General features: G+C 44.1%; 1 protein-coding gene across 3 annotated transcripts in view; it reads right to left on the bottom strand.

The window, feature by feature from the left end:
• Positions 1-21,157, bottom strand: part of HMGCS1 (3-hydroxy-3-methylglutaryl-CoA synthase 1) — a 35,646-nt gene extending 14,489 nt beyond the window's left edge. The window contains exons 1-3 of one of the 3 annotated variants that reach the window (XM_089687800.1): positions 21,010-21,133; positions 15,119-15,331; positions 1,575-2,032 (exon numbers count right to left, since the gene is read on the bottom strand). In XM_089687800.1, the coding sequence (XP_089543926.1) occupies positions 1,575-2,032; positions 15,119-15,243 (583 nt within the window). In that variant the 5' untranslated portion in view covers positions 15,244-15,331; positions 21,010-21,133. Of the gene's footprint in view, positions 1-1,574; positions 2,033-7,915; positions 8,055-15,118; positions 15,332-21,009 lie in introns of those variants that run through there. The other 2 variants (XM_089687801.1, XM_089687802.1) reach the window with 2 other exon arrangements.
• Between the last annotated feature and the right edge of the window lie 1,620 nt (positions 21,158-22,777).

The raw sequence follows: 22,777 nt of genomic DNA, 5'->3' as shown, positions 1-22,777 counted from the left end.
GGTGTGTCCTCACAGCAAGCTATTTGCTATGGGGGCACACAGTGTCTGCTCGCCTCAAGCTCTGTCAATGTTGCCACGCTCCATAGACCTACACAGCGGGACGTAGCCCTGCCCCCCCAATTTCTCCTCACTGCATTTGATTGACAGCAAAAACAGTCTACCCTAAAGAAAATGTGTAATGAAAGTAACAAATGGCTGCCAATGCTGGCCTCCTGACAACACTAATTGCCTGACTGTATTGCTAACAGAGAAAGTGTGCAGAGAAGGACATTCAAAAGTCTTTGTCCATCTACTTGTTCTGGATCACTGACCCGAAGAAGGTCATCAGCATTATTATTATTATACAGGATTTATATAGCGCCACCAGTTTGCTCAGCACTTTACAATATAAATGGAGACAATACAGCAACAATACAGTTCAATACAAGAGGGAAAGGAGGTCCCTGCTCCTTGGAGCATACAATCTAAGAGGGAGGGGCTGGTGGTACAAAAGGTAATAACTGTGGGGGATGGACTGGTTGGAAGAGTAGAAGATTCTGTTATTAGCTGAAGGCAGGATAGGCTTCCCTGAAGAGATAGGTTTTCAGAGATCGCCTAAAAGTGAGCAGAGTAGGAGATAGTCTGATAGATTAAAGGGTAGAGAGTTCCAGAGGATGGAGGAGGCTCTGGAGACGAGCATTGGAGGATGAGACAAGGGAGCTAGAGAGCAGGAGGTAGCGCGAGGAGTGGACAGGACGGTTTGGGTGATACTTCGAAACAAGATTGGTGATGTAATTTGGGGCAGAGTTATAAATGGTTTTATATGTTATTGTTAATGTTTTGAATTTTATCCGTTGGGCAATGGGAAGCCAGTGGAGGGATTGGTAGAGAGGGAAGGCAGATATGGAACGGTTAGTAAGGTGGAGGAGTCTGGCGGCAGCATTCATGATAGATAGAAGAGGGGATAGCCTGCGATGAGGAAGAAGTTACAATAGTCAAGGTGAGTGATAATAAGGGAGTGAATAAGTTGCTTAGTGGTTTCCGAGGTTAAAAACAGCCGTATCTTGAAGATGTTGTGGAGGAGAAGTCTACAAGATTTGGACAGCGATTGGATTTGGGGTCATAACCAATTAGTATTTTCAAAACGTAACGGCAGCAATGATTTCAGCAATGACAGGTTTACACAGGAATGAAAGTCTATGGGTGAGATTTACTAAAACTGGTGCACACAGGGTCTGGTGCAGCTCTGCATAGTAACCAATCAGCTTTCAGGTTTTATTGTCAAAGCCCAATTAAACAAGCTGAAGTTAGAAGCGGATTAGGTATTATGCATTGCTGCACCAGAATCTGAGTGCACCAGTTTTAGTAACCCCCCCCCCCCCCCCCCAATGTAGTATGTGTTACTATTTTCCATATCCCTCATTTTTAATCCATGAGACTACAGTGAGCCACTTTAGAGCAAAATCTCACAGCTACAACCAGTCATCTAAGATCACCAAGCAAGCTTTTTATAATGATTTGACCCAACAATGGCCTCCCCACATGGAGGTGACCAGCATCCTACAGTGATTGAAGGTGATTTCAATGTCACCCACCATCCCATGAACTTGACTCCACCCAGTTGACCGCATTGAAAAGAGCAGCAGTGCCTCCATAGCATGCGTTCGTTGTGTCTATGCCTTCAACGTCTGTGTTTCCCGACTCTTCAAACAGCTGCATGAGGACAGTCTTTACCGACTTGGACTTGTCAATAATGGTCTCTGTTCCCACTTCTAATCTTCCGATGCAGTCGTATGAAAGGTTGTTCCTCTCCATCAGCTTCTGGACCACAGTGAGACACAGCGAGTTGATATCTTCTCTGTCTGAGCAGAAGCCCATCTTGGACTGGCCCAAACCGATGGTGTATTTTCCAGCACCGACCCCATCGAACTTCTCCAGCTCCTCCTGATCAACGTACTGAGCTGGGAAGTAAATCTCCAAGGCAACAATACCGACATCCTTGGGCCAGGAGGCTTCAGCAGAGGCAGGAAGGGATCCAGGCATGGTGGTCAAGCTAGGAAACAAAGAAGAGAGAAAAAAAGAAAAAAAAAAGAAAAAAAAAAGAAAAAAAAAAAAAGTTTACTCTAGGTGCAGCAAACCAATTCCTATATTGATACACAAGTGTCCTCGTCAGGTCAACACTAAATCTGAATGGCTGGGTGGAAAAACAACACTGCCGCTTAAGTCTTGTCTACAGAGTGCCTTGCTGCATTTCCGGAACTGTCTCCAGGATCTGGTTTCCTGCCATGCTGCAAACATACCCTTTGCTTTAGAAACAGACTGTGCTGCCCTGAAGGCAGTTAATATTTCTGGACTGGAGAATCAGACTAAGTGCTGATGGGGAGGTGATCTACAGAAGGTGTAGCAATAGCCGTACTTGAAAGTGTATGAAATCCATGGAGCATTTAGGCACATTGGGCAACTTAAATGCCGGTTTTAAGAGCCTTCTTGTGGTTTTTTTTTTACCTCTAAATGCCCCTTTAAAGTGATTTATACACACACAGACACACACACACACACACACACACACACTTCTTTTTGGGTCCCCTGCTGGCACTCCTGGCTCCTCCTTAACCAGTGCCCCCAATAGTATGCTGCTTGCTATGGGGGCACTGGTGCATGCCCACTCCCAAGCCCTGCGCTATGCATGTATAAGACACTTGGAGCCATGGCTCAAGACCACCCCCCCCCCCCACTCTCACCTCATTGGCTCACTGGCTGTGACTGACAACAGTGGGAATCAATGGAGCTGTGGGGGGGAGCAGCACACAGAAGGTTTTTTACCATCCTGCATAGAATGCATGAAGGTAAAAAACATTCAGCCTTTACAACCACTTTAATGTTTTCCTATATTGTGTCCATGCACACATAAGTATTTACAGGCGTTTAGAGGCAAGAATAAAAAACAAAACAAAAACAGATAATCCCACTGTCAGCACGTACAGCAGCAGCATTTTGGGGGAAAAAAAAAAAAAGAAATGCCTGATGTGCCTAAAACATATCTAATCGCCAAGTGCGTCAAGACCTTGGGTGTTCATTCATTTCAATGGGCAGAATAAATTAATATTTTGGCCAATAAAATGAATGAACACTCAAGAGCTGGGGAAATGCCCAGTGTGCATGAGGCTTGAATTTTATTCTGATTCAAAAAAAAAATAAAAAATAAAAAGGTGGGGGGGGGGGGGGGGGGTTGACTGGAAATCTACCTTCTAACTCAGTAACAAAAACCCCACAAATTTATTTTACGCTTATTTAGGGAAATAAAAAACAAAACTACTAGACAGATGGCATTGTAAATATAAATGCATTTCTGGTTATGTTCATGGGTTGTTGTTTTTCATAAATTACCAAATCCAGTTGGAAGAGAATATACATTCCACATGGATGCAAATGGCCCTGTAGCAGACAATATGGACATTTTCTCCAGCAGAAGTGACAGGTGCAGCATTTGCATATATATGCGACTCCAAGCAGCTACAGGCACAGCGCCGCATGCAGCTCTCTAATAGCTCTATTTAGACTGGCCTATGGTCCCCCTTGGCTACCTATATAAAGCACAGCTAAACATGTCCTACACACTAAAACAACAACAAAAACCCCACTAAACTACGAATATTTCTGCACATTTTTCTTTCAGTAGGAGGTCACCTTTAAGTCATCAAGGTATTCCAATCTTGTTTGGCGCTAAGATATAAAATATAGGAATATGCCAGAGGAATGACAGTAGAAGGACAAAGCAGGTCTGGTGGATGGACTCTTATCGAGTAAAACATTGATTCCCAGATGAATCATATATATGTGTATATAAATACACACACATCATCCAGCCATAAAAACAATAAAATCACTGACAGGTAAACTGAATAACATTGACGATCTTTGTTACAATGAACTAGGCAGCAAGTAAACATGTTGTCCGTGAAGTTGATGTGTCTACAATGGGCATATGAGCATTAAAACTGGACCACGGAGCAATGGAGGAAGGTGGCCTGGTCTGATGAATATTTTCCACGCACATCATATGGATGGCTGGGTGATACTGCAAGAAAGCAAGCTGGCATCAGTAACCTGGGGAAGAGATGGTGCCAGGATGCAGTATGGGAAGGCGGCAAGCCAGCAGAGGTAGTGTGATCCTTTGGGCAATGTTCTGCTGGGAAACCTTGGGTCCTGCCATTCAAGTGGAGGATACTTGACACCTACCTAAACATCTTTACTGACCAAGTACACCCCTTCATAGAAACTGTATTCGCTGGTGGCAGGGGTGTCTTTCGGCAGGAGAATAAGCCGTGTCTTACTACAAAAATGGTTCAAGAATGGTTTGAGGAACCCAACGAGTTTGAGGTGTTGACTTTCCACCTAATTTCCAAGATCTCAATCAAGCTTCTGTGGGATGTGCTGGAAAAGTCTAATTCATGGAGGCCCCACCTTGCAATTTACAGGAATTAAGGGATCTGCTACTGATGGCTTGGTGCCAGATACCACAGCATACCTTCAGAAGTCTACTGGTGTCTATGCTTTAGGGGTCAGGGCAGGTGGGTGGTCATAATGTTATGACTGATTGGAGACAGAACACACACATCTCTTCACTGACACCAATAAAGACATGTCACAGCGTGCTTCATGGAATTTTAATACAAGCAGAAAATTAGATAATTAGTTTAATTCCCGAGTCAGACAACCAAAATGACAGAATTCAATTTAGTCAGACAACAACTGTCATCCTTCCAAGGACAAACTTAGGGAACATTGCCGACACCTCTGAGGACACGTGACAACCAAGGTGTGCCCACAGACTCACCAAGGAGACCGCTGTCACTGTCATATTAAAACAAAAACAAATTAAAAATTCTGTTAACTGTATGTTGCAATGATGGTATTTAACTTGTATTAATTCCTTGAGAGGGATTTCCCAAGACTGGAGTCAATAAAATCTGGAACATCTGTGCAAGGCACCCCAGCAGCTTCCAGCTTTTATTTTCAAAGCATAATTGACCAAGCTGAAGATAAATGCTAAATAAAATCCTTACCCTCCAAAAAGAAAATCACATACATCCACTGTAATCCATTTTTTTTAAAAATGGTTTCTTATGGTGTTTTTCGGTCTCCTTGTAACATCCTATGTGAGCTCCCAAACCTCCTGGGTATTAAATTGTTTATTGGACTAGCAGATTTAGATACACTATAAAGTGTGAGCTAGAGTTTGGCTTCAATTTTGTTAATCAGTTACAGCAAACAGTTTATTCTCCTTCTGGGACAAAGGTTTTACATACATTAATAAAAGCTGAACATAAAGGAGGAGTTGTCTCATCTCTGTAACTGCTACATTTACAGGACAGCTTGTTCTTTTGAAAAAAATCAGACTTACTGGCCAAACCACCAAAAATGGGTAAAAAAAAAAAGGAGGACAAAAAAAAACAAAGGCCACATCTAAGAATTTATAGGCTGCAATATAATATTTGCTTTTGGGTTTATTAGTGCTTTAAGACTAACCTGTGTACAGGGTGACAACACTGCGGTGACTGCAATGCACAAAGATCACTGTTGTCACCCTGTTAAAGAAAAATCAACAGGTACTAATCCTATAATAAAAGGGAGGGTTTAGGGGGGAAAAAAAATACATTAGACAAATGGCATTGTAAATGTAATATATTTCTGGTTATGTTCATGGGTTTTTTTTTTAATAAATTACCAAATCCAGTTAGATGAGAATATAGAACTGGCACCATAGTAGCTCAGATTTGAAGAACTCTTCTGTAAAATTCCATTTATTATAGAATCCATCTATTCTTTACCAAGTTGCTGATGATCTGAACCATTCTCTGGATGATGTCAGTGGAGTACCACAGAGGAGCAGATTCCCTTGTAAACATGTGGCGGTATGACGGGGCTGTATTCTGTATTACACATGACACACGCATACAGTATATTTCACACTGATCAGTACAAAGTCCATAGAGATCAGTGATCTGTAACCCATACACTACTGGACTTCACACCCCACACTTGTAGACTCATGACAAACAAGGATGACAACAGTGAATTATCATCATCTCAGTGTACATTGCTGTAGCCAGGATCATATATATATATATATATATATATATATATATATATATATATAGGAGATCCTGATGGTGGATAGATATTTTATATTTTCATGCATACTGGTCCTGATAACTGCAATATCCACTTGATGACCAGTCACATACCCAGTACATCACTGGACTTCAAGTGGTTATACTGGGATGATGTCTGCAGCTGTAGTCATCATCCTGGCACTGCTTTTTAGAGCAAGCGGTCAGCTCTCTTGCAATGTCCTTTAACTGGATCTCCCGTCAGCTGATCACAGAGCCAAAGACCGGATCATCTTTGTTCTGCTCCACGACATAGTAACCTTTCATCACTTCCTGTTTACTTGAAAATAAATGGAGGCATTTTACAAAGAAAAGCATTTAAGCACACCGATTTTGATGCGATTAAATCCTTTTAAAGGGCAGAGGAGGAATCTGGAATCTTATAGCTCTCAGATCCCACCATACAAAGTACTGGTCATTGCTTATTGCTGTCACAAGGGATGTTTACATTTCTTGCAACAGCAACAAAAGTGATCAAAAATTTTTTTTCTTTTAAAGTGATTGTGTAAAAATAAAATTAAAAAAAATGACCCCTCCTTCCATGCTTGCACGCAAAGGTAAACGCACGCATTGGTCCTGCGCACACGTAAACCGCGATCACCACGAAGGTCAGATCATGGGCAGTAATTCCAGCACCACACCTCCTCTGTAAATCTAAAGTTGTAACCTGTAAAAGACCTTTAAAACATTACCTATAGATGGCAAAATTCACATCGCTTGTTGCCATTGCGCAGGTGCGCGCAATAGTAAACAGTGACATGTTTGGTATCTTTTTACTCATCATAACACCATCTTTATATTTTAGAAAAAAAAAATGGGGTTACGGATTTTTTGTTTTTTTTTTAAAGTGTATTTTTTCTCAAAAAATTGTGTTTGAAAAACCGCCATTAAAATACTGTGCAAAAATTGCAACACCCATCAATTTATTGTCTAGGCTAGGGCCTCTGCTTTAAAAAAAAAAAAAAAAAAAAAAAAAAAAAAAAAAAAAAATGTACGTGGCAGCACAGTGGCTAAATGGTTCACACATCTGCCTGGCAGTACTAGGGTCATCGGTTTGAATCCCAACCAAGGCATGACATCGGGGAGGGAAAATGGCTAATTGGGCCCAATTTGGACATTGTCTCTTAGGGGTGTACTCACTTTTGTTGCCAGCGGTTTAGACATTAATGGCTGTGTATTGAGTTATTTTGAGGGGACAGCAAATTTACATGTTATACAAGCTGTACACTCACTACGTCACATTGTAGCAAAGTGTCATTTCTTCAGTGTTGTCACATGGAAAGATAGAATAAAATATTTACAAAAATGTGAGGGGTGTACTCACTTCTGGGAGATACTGTCTGTACATACATACATACATACACACACACACAATATATATATATACACACACACATACATACACACACACACACACACACACACACACACACACACACACACACACACACAGAGAGAGAGAGAGAGAGAGTCATGATGCACAGAGATCCTAACCATGACACACATACATATATTATATACATATATACACACACATTACATACATACACACATACATGCACAATTATGTATACTGATCCTAATATTAGATACAGGAACATGTATGGCTGTGTCAGGCACAGCGTCCTCCCCCTATACTGAGGGATTGCTGCTCCTTGTAGTCCCCCCAATGACAGGTTGCCCAGGATCCTCCTAGAAATCAGAGCACACAGGGCAGCCACGTTGGCCGGCACATGTCCCGGATTAGCGGCGGAGTATCTTACCGCAGATGATGGGCGGCCAGCTCTCCTGTGTCCCGGTCAGTCCCTGTACACAGAGGTCACCCGCACATGTCTCATCTCAGCAATCAGCCGGCCCTGCCTGCACTGACATCGCCGCCTCCGCCCAGTCACGGCGCATGCTCGCTGGAGCTTACTGCAGCAGAGCGAAGGGGGAGCCATCGGGCCGCCATCATTAAAGCGGGCAACGAGACTTCCACGAGCCAATCACATTAAAAGGAACGTCACGTGCTTGAATGATGACAGATGCTGGGCGGGGTTACCATGTTGTGGCTGGCAGGAGTCATCATGCATGCGCAGTCCTCAAAAGCAGCAGGCGGTGAGCACAGTCCAGAACTTCCAATATATCCTGATAGGGGGTACCCTATACTCCACTCCTATGTTTATAAACCTCTTTGGAGAGCTTTATAAAAGTGCATATTTAGAATACTAAAGCTTTTTTTTCCCACAAGAACTTTAGAGTATGGAAGTTCAATACATGGAATAACATAACAGGAACAAGAGACCCCCACCTTTTGTCTTTTATGTTTTCCACTGAAACCAATGCAAATGCATCATAAACACATGAGAACATGCATTGCAAGGCCCTTTATACGGTCAACATTAACTTCTGAGGAGGGTTGCCAGGGTGACAACACAGCAGTAAATTCACTGCAGGCAAAACAGGGTTGTCACCCTGCAGAGGAAGGGCTGTGGACTGGTTGGATCATCAAGTAGTCAATATTTGAATGAAAGAGTATTGGAAAAAAAACCCACAAGGTTGGAAATCCTGTTAGCAGTGCAATATTCACTGGATGAATTTTCCCTTTGGCCTATCAGTATAATCCTGTTGCTAGGTACATGGGGGCGGCCATATTTACTGATTACAGGTGCAGGCTCTGCTTCCTGCTTTACAATCACACACCACAGTTGTGCTCTACTCCTCCTCACCATGACAGCGCCCGACTCCTCCTCACCATGACAGCGCCCTGACATCTCAACAGCTAAAAAACCCAATAACAGCTCCATTACGTCCCCATGCACACTGGATGTTTTTACAGCGGCTCTTTTTGGTTTTTGATGTTTTTTTCTACAGCCAGTAAACCCCCCAGCATGTTACCCTATGTGTCCATTCATAGCAGTATTTGCTAGGGTTCAATATAGAGGGTTCAATCTAGAAGCTGCTGGAAAGCATGGTAGTGTGTTATTGTTGCATTTTGCATTTTTATTCTGGCCAGCAACAAGAAAAAATCCCACTTTAAAAAAAAAAAAAGAAAAAAAAAAGCTGACTTTCTGCTTCACAATACGTGTCAATTAATTGGTTTACGTGAAAGTCATAGCGTTTACAAAATGGCGGTATATATACACTGGGATTTTTTTTTTTTTTTCATACTAGTAATGGTAGCGATCAGCGACTTGTAGCAGGACTGTGGTTGACATTCTGACACTGAGGGGGGGTAGGTGGATGACTTGGTATCACAGACATCCCCAGTGACACCAATACAGTGATCAGTGCTAATAAAAAGCACTGCCACTGTATTTAAGTGGAAGGTGTTAACATCTGGGGCGATCAAAGGGTTAACTGTGTGCTATTTTACTGTGTTTCACTGTAAGTACACTGCTTTGTATGGCTCGGTTATGCATGGTTTTGCATAGCAGAGCTATACAAAGCAGTGTGCTTACAGTGAAACACAGCACACAGTAAAATATAGCACAGCAGTGTGCAGGAGCTGACAGGGAGAGATCTGTATTGTTTACTTACAGTTCTCTCCCTCTGTCGGTAATGCTCCTCAATCACCAGGTGAAGGCAAGTAATTACCAGCCGGGACCCGGTGACTTACAGTTGAAGCCACGAATAGCAGCGCAGGTAGGGCTCCTGTGCACTCCCTACCAGGAAATACAAAATCACATATATACACCCATGTGATTTTGCACACCATTGCTGCCCTGTAGCAGTATTACTGCTATAGGGCGGACGGGAAGTGGTTAATAACAAGCATATCATACTGACTTGCTCTGTGTAATGGGCAGCCCCAATCCTCTTCATCTCCTCCTCAGGTCCCCCGTCGGCACACCTGGCTCTTCCCTCCTGCCAAGTGCCCCCACAGCAAGCAGCTTGCTATGGGGGCTCCCGAGCTGTTCTGCGTGTCCATTCACACACAGCAGTGACTTGACCCCACCCTCCCCCTCCCCTCTATTTTCTCCTTATTGGCTCACTGGCTGTAATCAGCCAATGAGGAGGGAGAGACCCGGGACAGCTGGTTCTCATGCACATTGCTGGATCAAGACAGGGCTCAGGTAAGTATTAGGGGGGGCTGCTGCACACAATTTTTTTTTTTTACCTTCATGCATAGAACACGCATAGAACACACACACACACACACACACACACTAGGTGTAGATGTGACTGGGCCCCTATGGTTCCCCTTTAACAAAACACTAAGCTGCATTTCCCTAATTTGAACCAGCCATTCAGGAAAGCATGGGATTCCTACTGGAAGTGTATTTTCATTCATATATTTTAGTACAGAAAGTAAGTAGACCCTCCAGGTTCTCTCCCATCTACATATCTCCAGGACCAGGATGAACATAGACAACACATGACATCCATCCTGTTCATTGTGAGCAGGGAACTCTGATCTCCCTAATCAGATTACAGTGGGTGCAAAATGACACTTGTATGCAGAAAGGAGCATGGATACGTTAGAGAAGATCTGAGTTTAATATTTAAAGGTCATCTCAGCCAACCCTGTGCAGCATAGTAGAACATAGAGGTACAACCAATGTAGGGTGTTTGCACGAGGGAACCCAATTCAGCATGATTTTTGGGAAAGTGACTTGCAATGATGTGTCAAAGTAAAACCAAAGCCCATCATTAGGCAAAATTAACCCCCCTGCCCTCTTAGACTTCCACCAATATTCAGCAATTTACTTTTTCAAAGAGCCCTCCCAAACAGACATATGACCCTCGCTGGCACCTCTTCTGGGAGTGAAGACCAGTAATCCACCACTGCATTCTATCTGACCTTGTGATCGACCTTACTACCACCCCTCTTCATGACAATCACTCTGCTGCTGATGTCCTTAGGACCTGCAAGAACCCTGCAGATGGGTAGCTAATAGGAACTGTCAACATCACCATGCAGTGACATAAGTACCCTCCCACCATGTGGTCCAGAGGGCTCGGTCACATAACTGCAACTTAAGGCAAGTATTTAAGGGTTTCAGGGTAGTTTTAAATACTATAATAGGGCGATTAGCTAGAGAGGGGGGAGAGATAAACCTTGGTGGAGAAGCCCTGACCAGAGATAGGCTTTAAGGCAGCAAGAAACCATGTGAACATAGCTCCATAAAACCCCATATAAAACTACATAAAACACCGCACTGCAAATCCTTTCAGATGCTCCACATTCACGCAGAGAAAGCAAAAACCACTTGTGAACACAGGGTTAATATTTGGATAGTTATAGGAGTTGTAAGTGTTCTCCCACAACCACCAACCTGATTCAAACCTCTATCATCCCATCCCATCCACTACAAATATCCATCTTTCTGTCCACTACAAACCTAAATCATACCTTAGCATCCACTACAAACCTCCACCAACCCATTACATCTAACCCATCCCATCCGCTACAAACCTCCATCATCCCTTCCCATCCGCTACAAACCTCCATCATCCCTTCCCATCCGCTACAAACCTCCATCATCCCTTCCCATCCGCTACAAACCTCCATCATCCCTTCCCATCCGCTACAAACCTCCATCATCCCTTCCCATCCGCTACAAACCTCCATCATCCCTTCCCATCCGCGACAAACCTCCATCATCCCTTCCCATCCGCGACAAACCTCCATCATCCCTTCCCATCCTCGACAAACCTCCATCATCCCTTCCCATCCTCGACAAACCTCCATCATCCCTTCCCATCCTCGACAAACCTCCATCATCCCTTCCCATCCTCGACAAACCTCCATCATCCCTTCCCATCCTCGACAAACCTCCATCATCCCTTCCCATCCTCGACAAACCTCCATCATCCCTTCCCATCCTCGACAAACCTCCATCATCCCTTCCCATCCTCGACAAACCTCCATCATCCCTTCCCATCCTCTACAAACCTCCATCATCCCTTCCCATCCTCTACAAACCTCCATCATCCCTTCCCATCCTCTACAAACCTCCATCATCCCTTCCCATCCTCTACAAACCTCCATCATCCCTTCCCATCCTCTACAAAACCTCCATCATCCCATCCTCTACAAACCCCCATCATCCCTTCCCATCCGCTACAAACCTCCATCATCCCTTCCCATCCAATACAAACCTCCATCATCACAATCTTCTGTGTACTCTTCAACTCATTTTTCAGATCAGCTTGGAGTCTTTTGGAAGTGGAGCAGCATTGAAATTCCTAACATTGATGTACTGATACACCCCAACAAAACTCCACTGATCATGTCCTAGACATAGTCCTAACATGTACACATTCCATAGATCTTACCTGTACTGTGTGGATAGCAAGTGTTCTATTCACAGTGGAAAACCGGGGAAAGGACATGAACCGAAGCTCTCCAGTATTAAATCATTCACTGATAGCAGACATGGAGTGATGGTAAGAAGATAATCTGAAATCTCTAAATTTGCAGGCTCAGGACTGGAAGCACGGCATTAAATATACATCCTCTTAATAACCATCTCTCATTAGTAATTTGTATTTATTAAAGACAAGATTTTCTGCCCTTTACTATGCAAAACAGAGAATAAAATTGAATGAACTTCACAAGAGTTCCTGGCTGGGATACATATTGCTATACACATAAATAAAATATATATATATATATATATATATATATATATATATATATATATATATATACACACATACATATATACATACATACACACACACATATATACACACACAATTATTAAAGTACTCCAATATGTACCATCTGAAAGTTCTCATTTATCCAGGTCATGGTATATCTAGTAGTAAAAAGGCACATTCAAGTGGATGTGTTCTGTTATGTTGAAGGCGTTTCATAGCTTCCCCAAGCCACTTCCTGAGGAACTTAAGTGGTTGGAGAAGCTACAAAACGTCTTCAACAATAAAGAATACATCCAATGTTAAAGAACACGTCCAAGAACTAAAGATGTGGCTGGAGAAGTTATGATCCACTCCTTATCTTCAGCCTGCCTAGCTGTCAATGGTGGAGAGAAAACACAGCATGGCATCTGTTCACCTCCTCACACAGACACACCATCATTTTAGGCATCTAGTTTTGAAAGAAGCTTCAGAGACTGAACCAAAATAGTTAAAAAAAAAAAAAAAAAAAAAATCATAATTTGAAATCTAGATAGCCCTGCAATTATTAACCCCTCCCTGCTACTGTCACCTCCCAGCCCTCTAAAAGGTTCTAAATGCTAAGAAGCAGAGGTAGGCATTCGGGTCAACTGTGGTTGGCTGTCACAGAACAGAAGTCACATGTTCGGAAAGCTACCAATTACAAGTATGCATTGGTAGCTTTCCAGTCCCAGTCCAGTCTGTACAGGGCAATGCATACTAGCACACTATATTACCCTGCAGCAGGAAACTTTTTGTTTTGTCGTTTTAACTTAATTTACTACCAATTTAAATATAGAAACAATTGTTGAAATTTGAACTGTTCTTCAACCTCTTGTCAATTGAGCAATATGCTGCCAGACAAATTGGGACACCTGCCTTTCCACACACATGAAGCTTAATGGCATCCCAGTCTTAGTCCATAGGGTTCAATATTGAGTTGGCCCCCCCTTTGCAGATATAACAGCTTCAACTCTACTGGGAAGGTTGTCCACAACGTTTAGGAGGGTGTCTATGGGAAGGTTTGACCATTCTTCCAGAAGCACATTTGTGAGGTCAGGCACTGATGTCGGATGAGAAGGCCTGGCTTGCAGTCTCCGCTCTAATTCATCCCAAAGGTGTTCTATAGGGTTGAGGTCAGGACTCTGTGCAGGTCAGTCAAGTTCCTCCACCCCAAACTCACTCATCCATGTCTTTATGGACCTTGCTTTGTGCACTGGTGTGCAGTCATGTTGGAACAGGAACGGGCCATCCCCAAACTGTTCCCACAAAGCTAGGAGCATGAAATTGTCCAAAATGTCTTGGTATGCTGACGCCTTAAGAGTTCCCGTCACTGGAATTAAGGGGCCAAGCCCAACCTCTGATCAACAACTCCACACCATAATCCCCCCTCCACCAAACTTAACAATTGGCACAATGCAGTTAGGCAAGTACCGTTCTCCTGACAACCACCAAATCCAGACATGTCCATCGGATTGCCAGATAGAGAAGCACGATTCTTCACTCCAGAGAACACATCACATCTCCACTGCTCTAGAGTCCAGTGGCAGCGTGCTTTACACCACTGCATCTGATGCTTTGCATTGCACTTGGTGATGTGATGCAGCTACTCAGCCAAGGAAACCCATTCCATGAAGCTCTCTACACACTGTTGTGCTAATCTGAAGGCCATACGAAATTTGGAGGTCTTTAGCTATTGACTCTGCAGATAGTTGGCGACTTCTGCGCACTGTGCGCTTCAGCATGCGCTGACCCCGCTCTGTCATTTTACGTGGCCTACCACTTTGTGGCTGAGTTGCTGTTGTTCCCAGTTGCTTCCAGTTTGTTATAATACCACAGTTGACCGTGGAATATTTAGTAGCAAGGAAATTTCACAGATGGACATATTGCACAGGTGGCAACCTATCACGGTACCACGCTTGAATTCACTGAGCTCCTGAGAGTGACCCTTTCTGTCACAAATGTTTGTAGAAGCAGTCTGCTTGCCTAGGTGCTTGATTTTATACACCTGAATCCAGTGATTTTGAGGGGTGTCCCAATACTTTTGGAAATATAGTGTATATGCGATGGGAGGCTTTAACATCCAGCTGCCGCACATATACATCCATGGCAGCCTGACATCGTGCTATTAGCACATTGACAGCTCTAAGCCAATCACAGCACTTACATGAAAGAGACACCACACCACCTCCTGGGCATTAAAGTCCTTTTATTGGATCGCTGGGAGATTATGTATTCTCCATGCAGACAGTGTTCTGACCAGGATTACTACCAAGGACCCCAGTGCTGTAAAGCATAAGTGCAAACAAACTAAGCCACTATGCTGCCCTAACATTGTTTTAATACGTTATTTATATACTTACCTTTTCCAGACGTCTTCAGGCCATTCAAGTGACATACAGGTTCCTTTTTGGATCTTCTCCTGGTGGTGGGCAGTCTTCAATATTGAGAGAGAGCAGTGCTGACGTGATGACATCACTCTCTGCATCAGTACACTATTACGCTGGTGACACCCCCACAAGGGATTGCTCCATGATGCTCTGCATTCACTGCATACTTCCACAGTCTGAAGTCATCTAGTGTTGGAACATGATTACAATGGGGGGGCAGTGCCAGAAAGAAGGTGAGTGCTTTTTTTTTTATTTTTAGGGCTTGCTGGGGCGCCATAAGCAAAAAAAAAATACTGTGCAAGGAATTAGCTTTTAACTCATGCAAGGTTTGTAAGCTATGAAGATCTACTGAATGAACCAAGGTTAGCAAGACTATTTGATTGTATAAGCATTTGCAAATATTTACATTCCACTATTCATAAAACTAAAAACACACTAAATTCAAAATATCAAATCATTAATGAAGAATGCTGACATACATGCCACTGGCAAACCCAGTAAGTGTATGATAGCCTTCCATTAGATCAAGTGGTTTTGGTGCGCTTTCAGAAAATGCACCAAAAAAGCCCAATCTAATAGAAGTCTATGTCAAGGTGCGGGTAACCCACATGAAAACTGCGTGTTCTGTAAGCTGCAGTGTGGAAGGGATTTACTTGGAGTTCCACATCCAAGATCTAATCAAAGGCTGCAAATGTGTAGTTTCAACATGAATACTATGAAACTATTGGCCACGTTAATTAAAGGGTGCCAAGTAACAGCTGTCTGCTCAAGCCCATGACAACCAGACTCCAACTCAAAATGGAAAAATTACAATTTTTTCCAAACACGACAAACATTTGCAAAGCTGGGAAAAAAAACAAACAAACCACGCCATATTTCGTGTAATATGCTTATTTCCTATGATCGTCAGTGCCATCTAGTGGCCATAATGTCATTTTTTTAATAAAATACCTCAATTAAGAAAATACTGCATTATGGCCACTAGATGGCACTTATGAGGATTGGATATAATTATACTATACAAAATATGGTGATTTTGTTTTCATTGAGTTTTTGACTATTTTGCCACATTCGTAAAGCAAATTTTTTTTTTTTTTTTTTAAATTGTCCACTTGAAGTAAAAGAAAAGGCTATATAATCAACCATCTTTTAAATGTTTCCTCTTGGGGTCAACCATACATTATACAATGTGATTGTACACTCTTGTTGGAATAAATGATCAACTATGTAAAAATTCGACCACAAAAAACAAACTTGTTCTACAGTTGTGTCCAAAATTATTCAACCCCCAATGCTGTAAAGGGGTTTAGGGACTATAGTGTACATTTGGAATTGTATTCAGAATCAAATCCTACAAGGACGTTGTAACTACCCAAATGCAACTAAAATGACATCAATTGTTTATGTAATACAGTAGTAAATGGTTCTTATGTGGTTTCTTCATTGCCACAATTATTCAACCCCTTAAAGACTACCACTCTGAAGAACAGAGGTTCATACAGGTGCTTTCCATCAGGTATTGAAAACACCTGTGGATGTCACCGAGCAGCAATCAAGCATAATAAGCACCAATTAGGCAGCTTTAAAATGACTGTGATACTCAGCTCCTTCTAGACATTTACTGGTGTGGTTACAAACATGGTGAAGGCAAGAGAATGGTCCAGGAAGACAAGAGAAGAGGTGATTTCTCTTCACAGGAAGGGCAATGGCTATAAGAAGATTGCAAAGATGTTAAACATACCAAGAGACACCTTAGGAAGCATCATTCGCAAATTCAAGGCAAAGGGCACTGTTGAAACGCTACCTGGTCGTGGCAGAAAGAAGATGCTGACTTCGACTGCTGTGCGCTACCTGAAGCGTAGAGTGGAGAGAAGTCCCCGTGTGACTGCTGAGGAACTGAGAAAAGATTTGTCAGATGTGGGTACAGAAGTTTCAGCCCAGACAATAAGACGCACACTGCGTAATGAAGGCCTCCGTGCCAGAACTCCCAGGCGTACCCCCTTGCTGTCTCCAAAGAATAAGAAGAGTCGACTGCAGTATGCCAAAAGCCATGTGGACAAACCACAAAAGTTGTGGGATAGTGTTCTGTGGACTGATGAAACAAAATTAGAACTGTTTGGGCCCATGGATCAACGCTATGTTTGGAGGAGGAAGAACAAGGCCTATGATGAAAAGAACACCTTGCCTACTGTGAAGCATGGTGGAGGGTCAATCATGCTTTGGGGCTGTTTTGCTTCTGCAGGTACAGGGAAGCTTCAGCGTGTGCAAGGTACCATGAATTCTCTTCAGTACCAGGAGATATTGGATGGAAACGTGATGCAGTCCGTCACACACCTGAGGCTTGGGAGACGTTGGACCTTTCAACAGGACAATGATCCCAAGCATACCTCCAAGTCCACTAGAGCATGGTTGCAGAGGAAAGGCTGGAACATTTTGGAGTGGCCATCGCAGTCACCAGACTTAAATCCGATTGAGAACCTCTGGTGGGACTTAAAGAAAGCAGTTGCAGTGCGCAAGCCTAAGAATGTGACTGAACTGGAGGCCTTTGCCCATGAAGAATGGGCGAAGATACCCGTAGATCGCTGCAAGACACTTGTGTCAAGCTATGCTTCACGTTTAAAAGCTGTTATAACTGTAAAAGGATGCTGTACTAAGTACTAAGATTGAATGTCACTTGGGGGTTGAATAAAACTGATAATGCTGTGAGCACAGAAAAGACATTTGTGGTTATTTCATTATAACTGTTATGTTATATTTGTCTGACCTACAAGTGCCTCTTTAATGTAAATGTAAGCAAGATGACTGAATGATCAAAAGCAATGTCAAACTGGCCAAAACACTCAATTTCAGTGGGGGTTGAATAATTTTGGACACAACTGTATGTATGGCCGTCATAAATATTACAATCTGACCATACAAACTGTACAATCCATTATAGTCATGGTTCACATCTATGTGTGAATATGTGTGAAAATGCACGTTTTCCCAACACACACAGAAATGCACTGCTCTTTAGCAGATGTGTGGGGTTGCCATCAAAGGATAACTTCACCTTTGGAATGTTACATGTTCCACCCGTATCTAGGAATCTAGGATGGAACACGTAACATGTTCCAGCAACTGCCACCTCTCCCCACGACAGCGGGCAGGGAATATTCTCCCCCCACTCACAATTCAAATACAGCATGGCCATGCAGGGCTCTGCCCACAAGGGCTGTGTCGTTCATTCACCAAGTTGTGTGAGTTAATGAACTACAAGTACCATCAGCCATTGCAACCAATGTCTTGTAGTTCTTAATAAAGTGTGAGGGCGCTGGTGAGCACTCTCGTAGTTCATCAATTCTTTCTGGCACTCAGTAACTGCCTGCCGGTCTGAGGTATGGCCAGACAGTGTATTGAGAGTCTGCAGGATCCAGGCATTTTACACTTGATCTGCTCATTGCCGGTGCAATGCTTTACTGGCTGCAATATATAAAAAAAAAAAATGTAAATTTTTTTAACAGTCACAAATATTTGCTTTTTTTTTTTAATAAAAAGGTGAGCCTTTAAATTCTTAATGACACCCACCATGCATAAAAAGCGCATTTTCGCACACACCTTACTGCAGCACCATGCGGTTTGGTGCAATGCCATTTCCATCTGTATCCAGTCTGGAGGACTCTTGCACTACATAGTTGTTAGCAGATGTAAAAGATCTGTAACATGCAGTGAGCCTTAGGGTCCTTTCACATGAAGTGGACCCATTTAGCAGATCCGCTTGCTCAGCAGGAGACCTCTCTGCTGATCCCCGCTGAGAAAGCGGATGACAGCTCTGTGTCTGCTCCACTGCTGCAGAGCAGATACAGAGCTGCTCACTCTCCTCAATAGGCAGTTGGATGAAAACGGACGCAAGGGGAGTTGGATCCCCGATCCAACGGACGCAAGGAGAGTTGGATCCCCAATCCAACGGACGCAAGGGGAGTTGGATCCCCGATCCAACGGACGCAAGGGGAGTTGGATCCCCGATCCAACGGACGCAAGGGGAGTTGGATCCCCGATCCAACGGACGCAAGGGGAGTTGGATCCCCGATCCAACGGACGGAGCGGGAGTTGGATCCCCGACCCATCGGACGGAGCGGGAGCTGGATCCCCGACCCATCGGACGGAGCGGGAGCTGGATCCCCGACCCATCGGACGGAGCGGGATCCCCGACCCATCGGACGGAGCGGGATCCCCGATCCATCGGACGGAGCGGGATCCCCGATCCATCGGACGGAGCGGGAGCTGGATCCCCGATCCATCGGACGGAGCGGGAGCTGGATCCCCGACCCATCGGACGGAGCGGGAGCTGGATCCCCGACCCATCGGACGGAGCGGGATCCCCGACCCATCGGACGGAGCGGGATCCCCGATCCATCGGACGGAGCTGGATCCCCGATCCATCGGACGGAGCGGGAGCTGGATCCCCGATCCATCGGACGGAGCGGGAGCTGGATCCCCGATCCATCGGACGGAGCGGGAGCTGGATCCCCATCCGTCCCTTTTTGGCAGGTCAGATGTCGTTGGGTGTAAATGGACACATGTCCGTTTACACCCGCCACTCCATAGAGGAGAATGGAGGTTACAATCGAGTCTGTCTGAAAAATGGGCAGGTGGACCCGATTGGAATGTCCGTGTGAGAGAACCCTTAAAAGTACAACATTTTACACATCTACTTTCAGACAAAAAAAAAAAAAAGTCCACATAGGACTTGCAATCTCACACCTGGCAGATGATTAAACATCGATTCACACTACAAAATGCATATGAATCGCACAGAAACTGCACCTTATTCTTGCGAAATTCACATGTGATTCAGTGAGGTGCAATCTGAGTGGGCTAAACATCGCACCAAAGATGCACATGCATCATTTTTGGAACCGCACCGCAACCGGATTGCATGGTCATTTTGTAGCATGCAATCTGGTGCAGGCAAATGCACTGCGTTTACGACATAGTTGAGATTGCACTGACGCTGATGCAGATCGCAACAGCAGTGCAATTGGAATGCAGTGTGGCAAACGCGCCTGGATCGCGGGGTTTCCCACACCCTAGTGTGAACCTAGGCTTAAAGAGGACGCAGCAACATCTACATCCACAACCATCAACCTGCCACAGCCGGCCACACACCCACACAAGCATTTCTACAACCAATTTGCAATACCATGCAATGCAGGAATAGCAAATCACTAACCGAAGAACAGCACCTGGTCAGAGAGGACATCACACACACCTAATAAATCTTCACCTTCTATAGGATCTCATACAACTCCTTCTACACATATACTACATCCAAATATAAAAATATATATAAAAAAACCCTCAATAAAAATATATAATGTACATATTTAATATATTCCTATAACCTACATCCAAATACAAAAGTAAATCAATCATAAACTATTATATATTTTAGAGTACATAATATATTCCTCCATACTGTACTACAGTAAAAAAAACTAAAATAATTATATATGTGTATGTATATCAATAAAAAATATAATGTATATAATAGATAAATGTCTATTACCATATACACACAACATACAAATATAAAAAGAATAAGAAAACAATCAAAAATTCCAAAGCCCACCAACAGGATCTTACACAATTTAATCTTCCAATATACTACATCCAAATAAAAATAACATAGCTAGCAAATACAAAATATAATGAATAACAGCTGTCAATGACCATGAGCAGCACATCTGCCACGTTAGGAGATGCCATGCAAGAACCAGAAGCTGACACCCCATGCTGGGACTTGTAGTTTCACAACAGCTGTCAAGCTAAAGGTGGCGATCAGGGCAGCAGCGATCAATCACGTGCAGTCCCGGTGCTCTCACCTGTAGGTGGTCCTGGCGGTGATGCTCGGTGTGTAGTATGCGGCTCCCCGGTACACCAATGTCTATAACAGCTGCACTATAGTGCTTATAACCACGCCATCCTCAGTACAGCCCCGCCGCGCCACCGACAGGTACACGCCTGACTGACAGCCCCTTTCCGCCAATAGGCGAGCGCATTGGGGACCGCACGAACTCCCAGCCCCGCCCACCGGCGCCTTATGCAGACCAATCGCTGCGTGCCGCCGGCTTCACTCTACGGGATGGTGTGAGAAAGTGACGTAGAGTGGCCAGAGAGTGACAGCCAACGAGAGTGAGCGCAGTAGAACAGCCAGCCAATGGGAAGGCACGTCCGACTCCTGGCGAGGTATAGGCAAGAGCTGATGCCCCATAGAGTGTGTGAGACGGTTGCCGGGCAACCAGGGAGTGGGCGTCTCCCCGGTATCTCCTGTTTCACTTGTAGAAGAATAAAGATGAATGTGAAATAAAGATAAGGCGGTGAAATGTCCCCTGTGTTGTGATGTGTGATCATGAGGGGACATGGCCCACTGCTTGGAGGCTGAAGAAGCACCTGGAGTGAATTATATTAGGGGTCATATTGGGGAGATTAGGAGAACTGTGAGAAACCAATCAGTAATTTCAGACGGGAAGAGGCTGGTAGTGACTCTTACATTAACATGCCGGGTGCGTCCATGAAAAATAATAGAATTCCAGAAATAACCATTGTGGAAAAATGTGTGACTACCGGAACGCTGCTGCGCTGGTCACATGACCAAAAGCCTTAGGCGGTGCCTAAAACCCTACGTAGTGGAGGAAGCCATTTTTGCACACTATGAAAGCGTCCAAGGCTGACCAGAGCTCTCCTGTGCATTCCTATGCACATTTATTTTGATCATTTAAGAAATGCAATAAATCAAAGACTAATCTACACAAAGGGCACAGGAGTGGGGGGGTGGGGGAGTCAGTAGGGCACAGTACTGGGATCAGGAGGGCACACTACAGGGATCAGGAGGGCACAGTACTGGGATCAGGAGGGCACACTACAGGGATCAGGAGGGCACAATACTGGGATCAGCAGGACACAGTACTGGGATCAGGAGGGCACAGTACAGGGATCAGGAGGGCACAGTACTAGGATCAGTAGGGCACAGTACTGGGATCAGGAGGGCACAGTACAGGGATCAGGAGGGCACAGTACTAGGATCAGGAGGGCACAGTACTGGGATCAGGAGGGCACAGTACTGGGATCAGGAGGGCACAATACTGGGAACAGGAGGGCACAATACTGGGATCAGGAGGGCACAGTACTGGAATCAGTAGGGCACAGTACTGGGATCAGGAGGGCACAATACTGGGATCAGTAGGGCACAATACTGGGATCAGGAGGGCACAGTACAGGCTCTTGGATACTGCCCGGGCCATCCTGGAACAGCTTAGTAAAAAGCATGACTGTCCCAGCAAATCCTGGACAGTTGGCAAATATGATATAATGCAAAATTATCATGGGGCCCTCATGCACCTGGGAATTAATGGCACCCCTGGATGTCTGCTAACATGGATCAGGAACTCAGGCAATCTTGCACGCATTCCCGACCCACAGTAATGAGAACCTGTTAGAGATTCTGTATATAACCCTACAGAACAGACAGTGCACAGTCCACATGTGTTTATCTACTGCTTCTCTACTAACAGGAAACTTTTTTCAGGAAGAAGGCAGAGTATAATCATAAGAAAAAAGGCCGGACAATAAAAGTATGACAAGACTAGCGGA

This window comes from Staurois parvus, unplaced genomic scaffold (assembly GCF_062004578.1).
Source record: "Staurois parvus isolate SC_StPar_1 unplaced genomic scaffold, SC_StPar_1.0 ptg000438l, whole genome shotgun sequence".
NCBI classification, from domain to species: Eukaryota; Metazoa; Chordata; class Amphibia; order Anura; family Ranidae; genus Staurois; species Staurois parvus.
The sequence above is the reverse complement of the archived record's forward strand: the minus strand, read 5'-3'. Positions and strand labels throughout refer to the sequence as shown.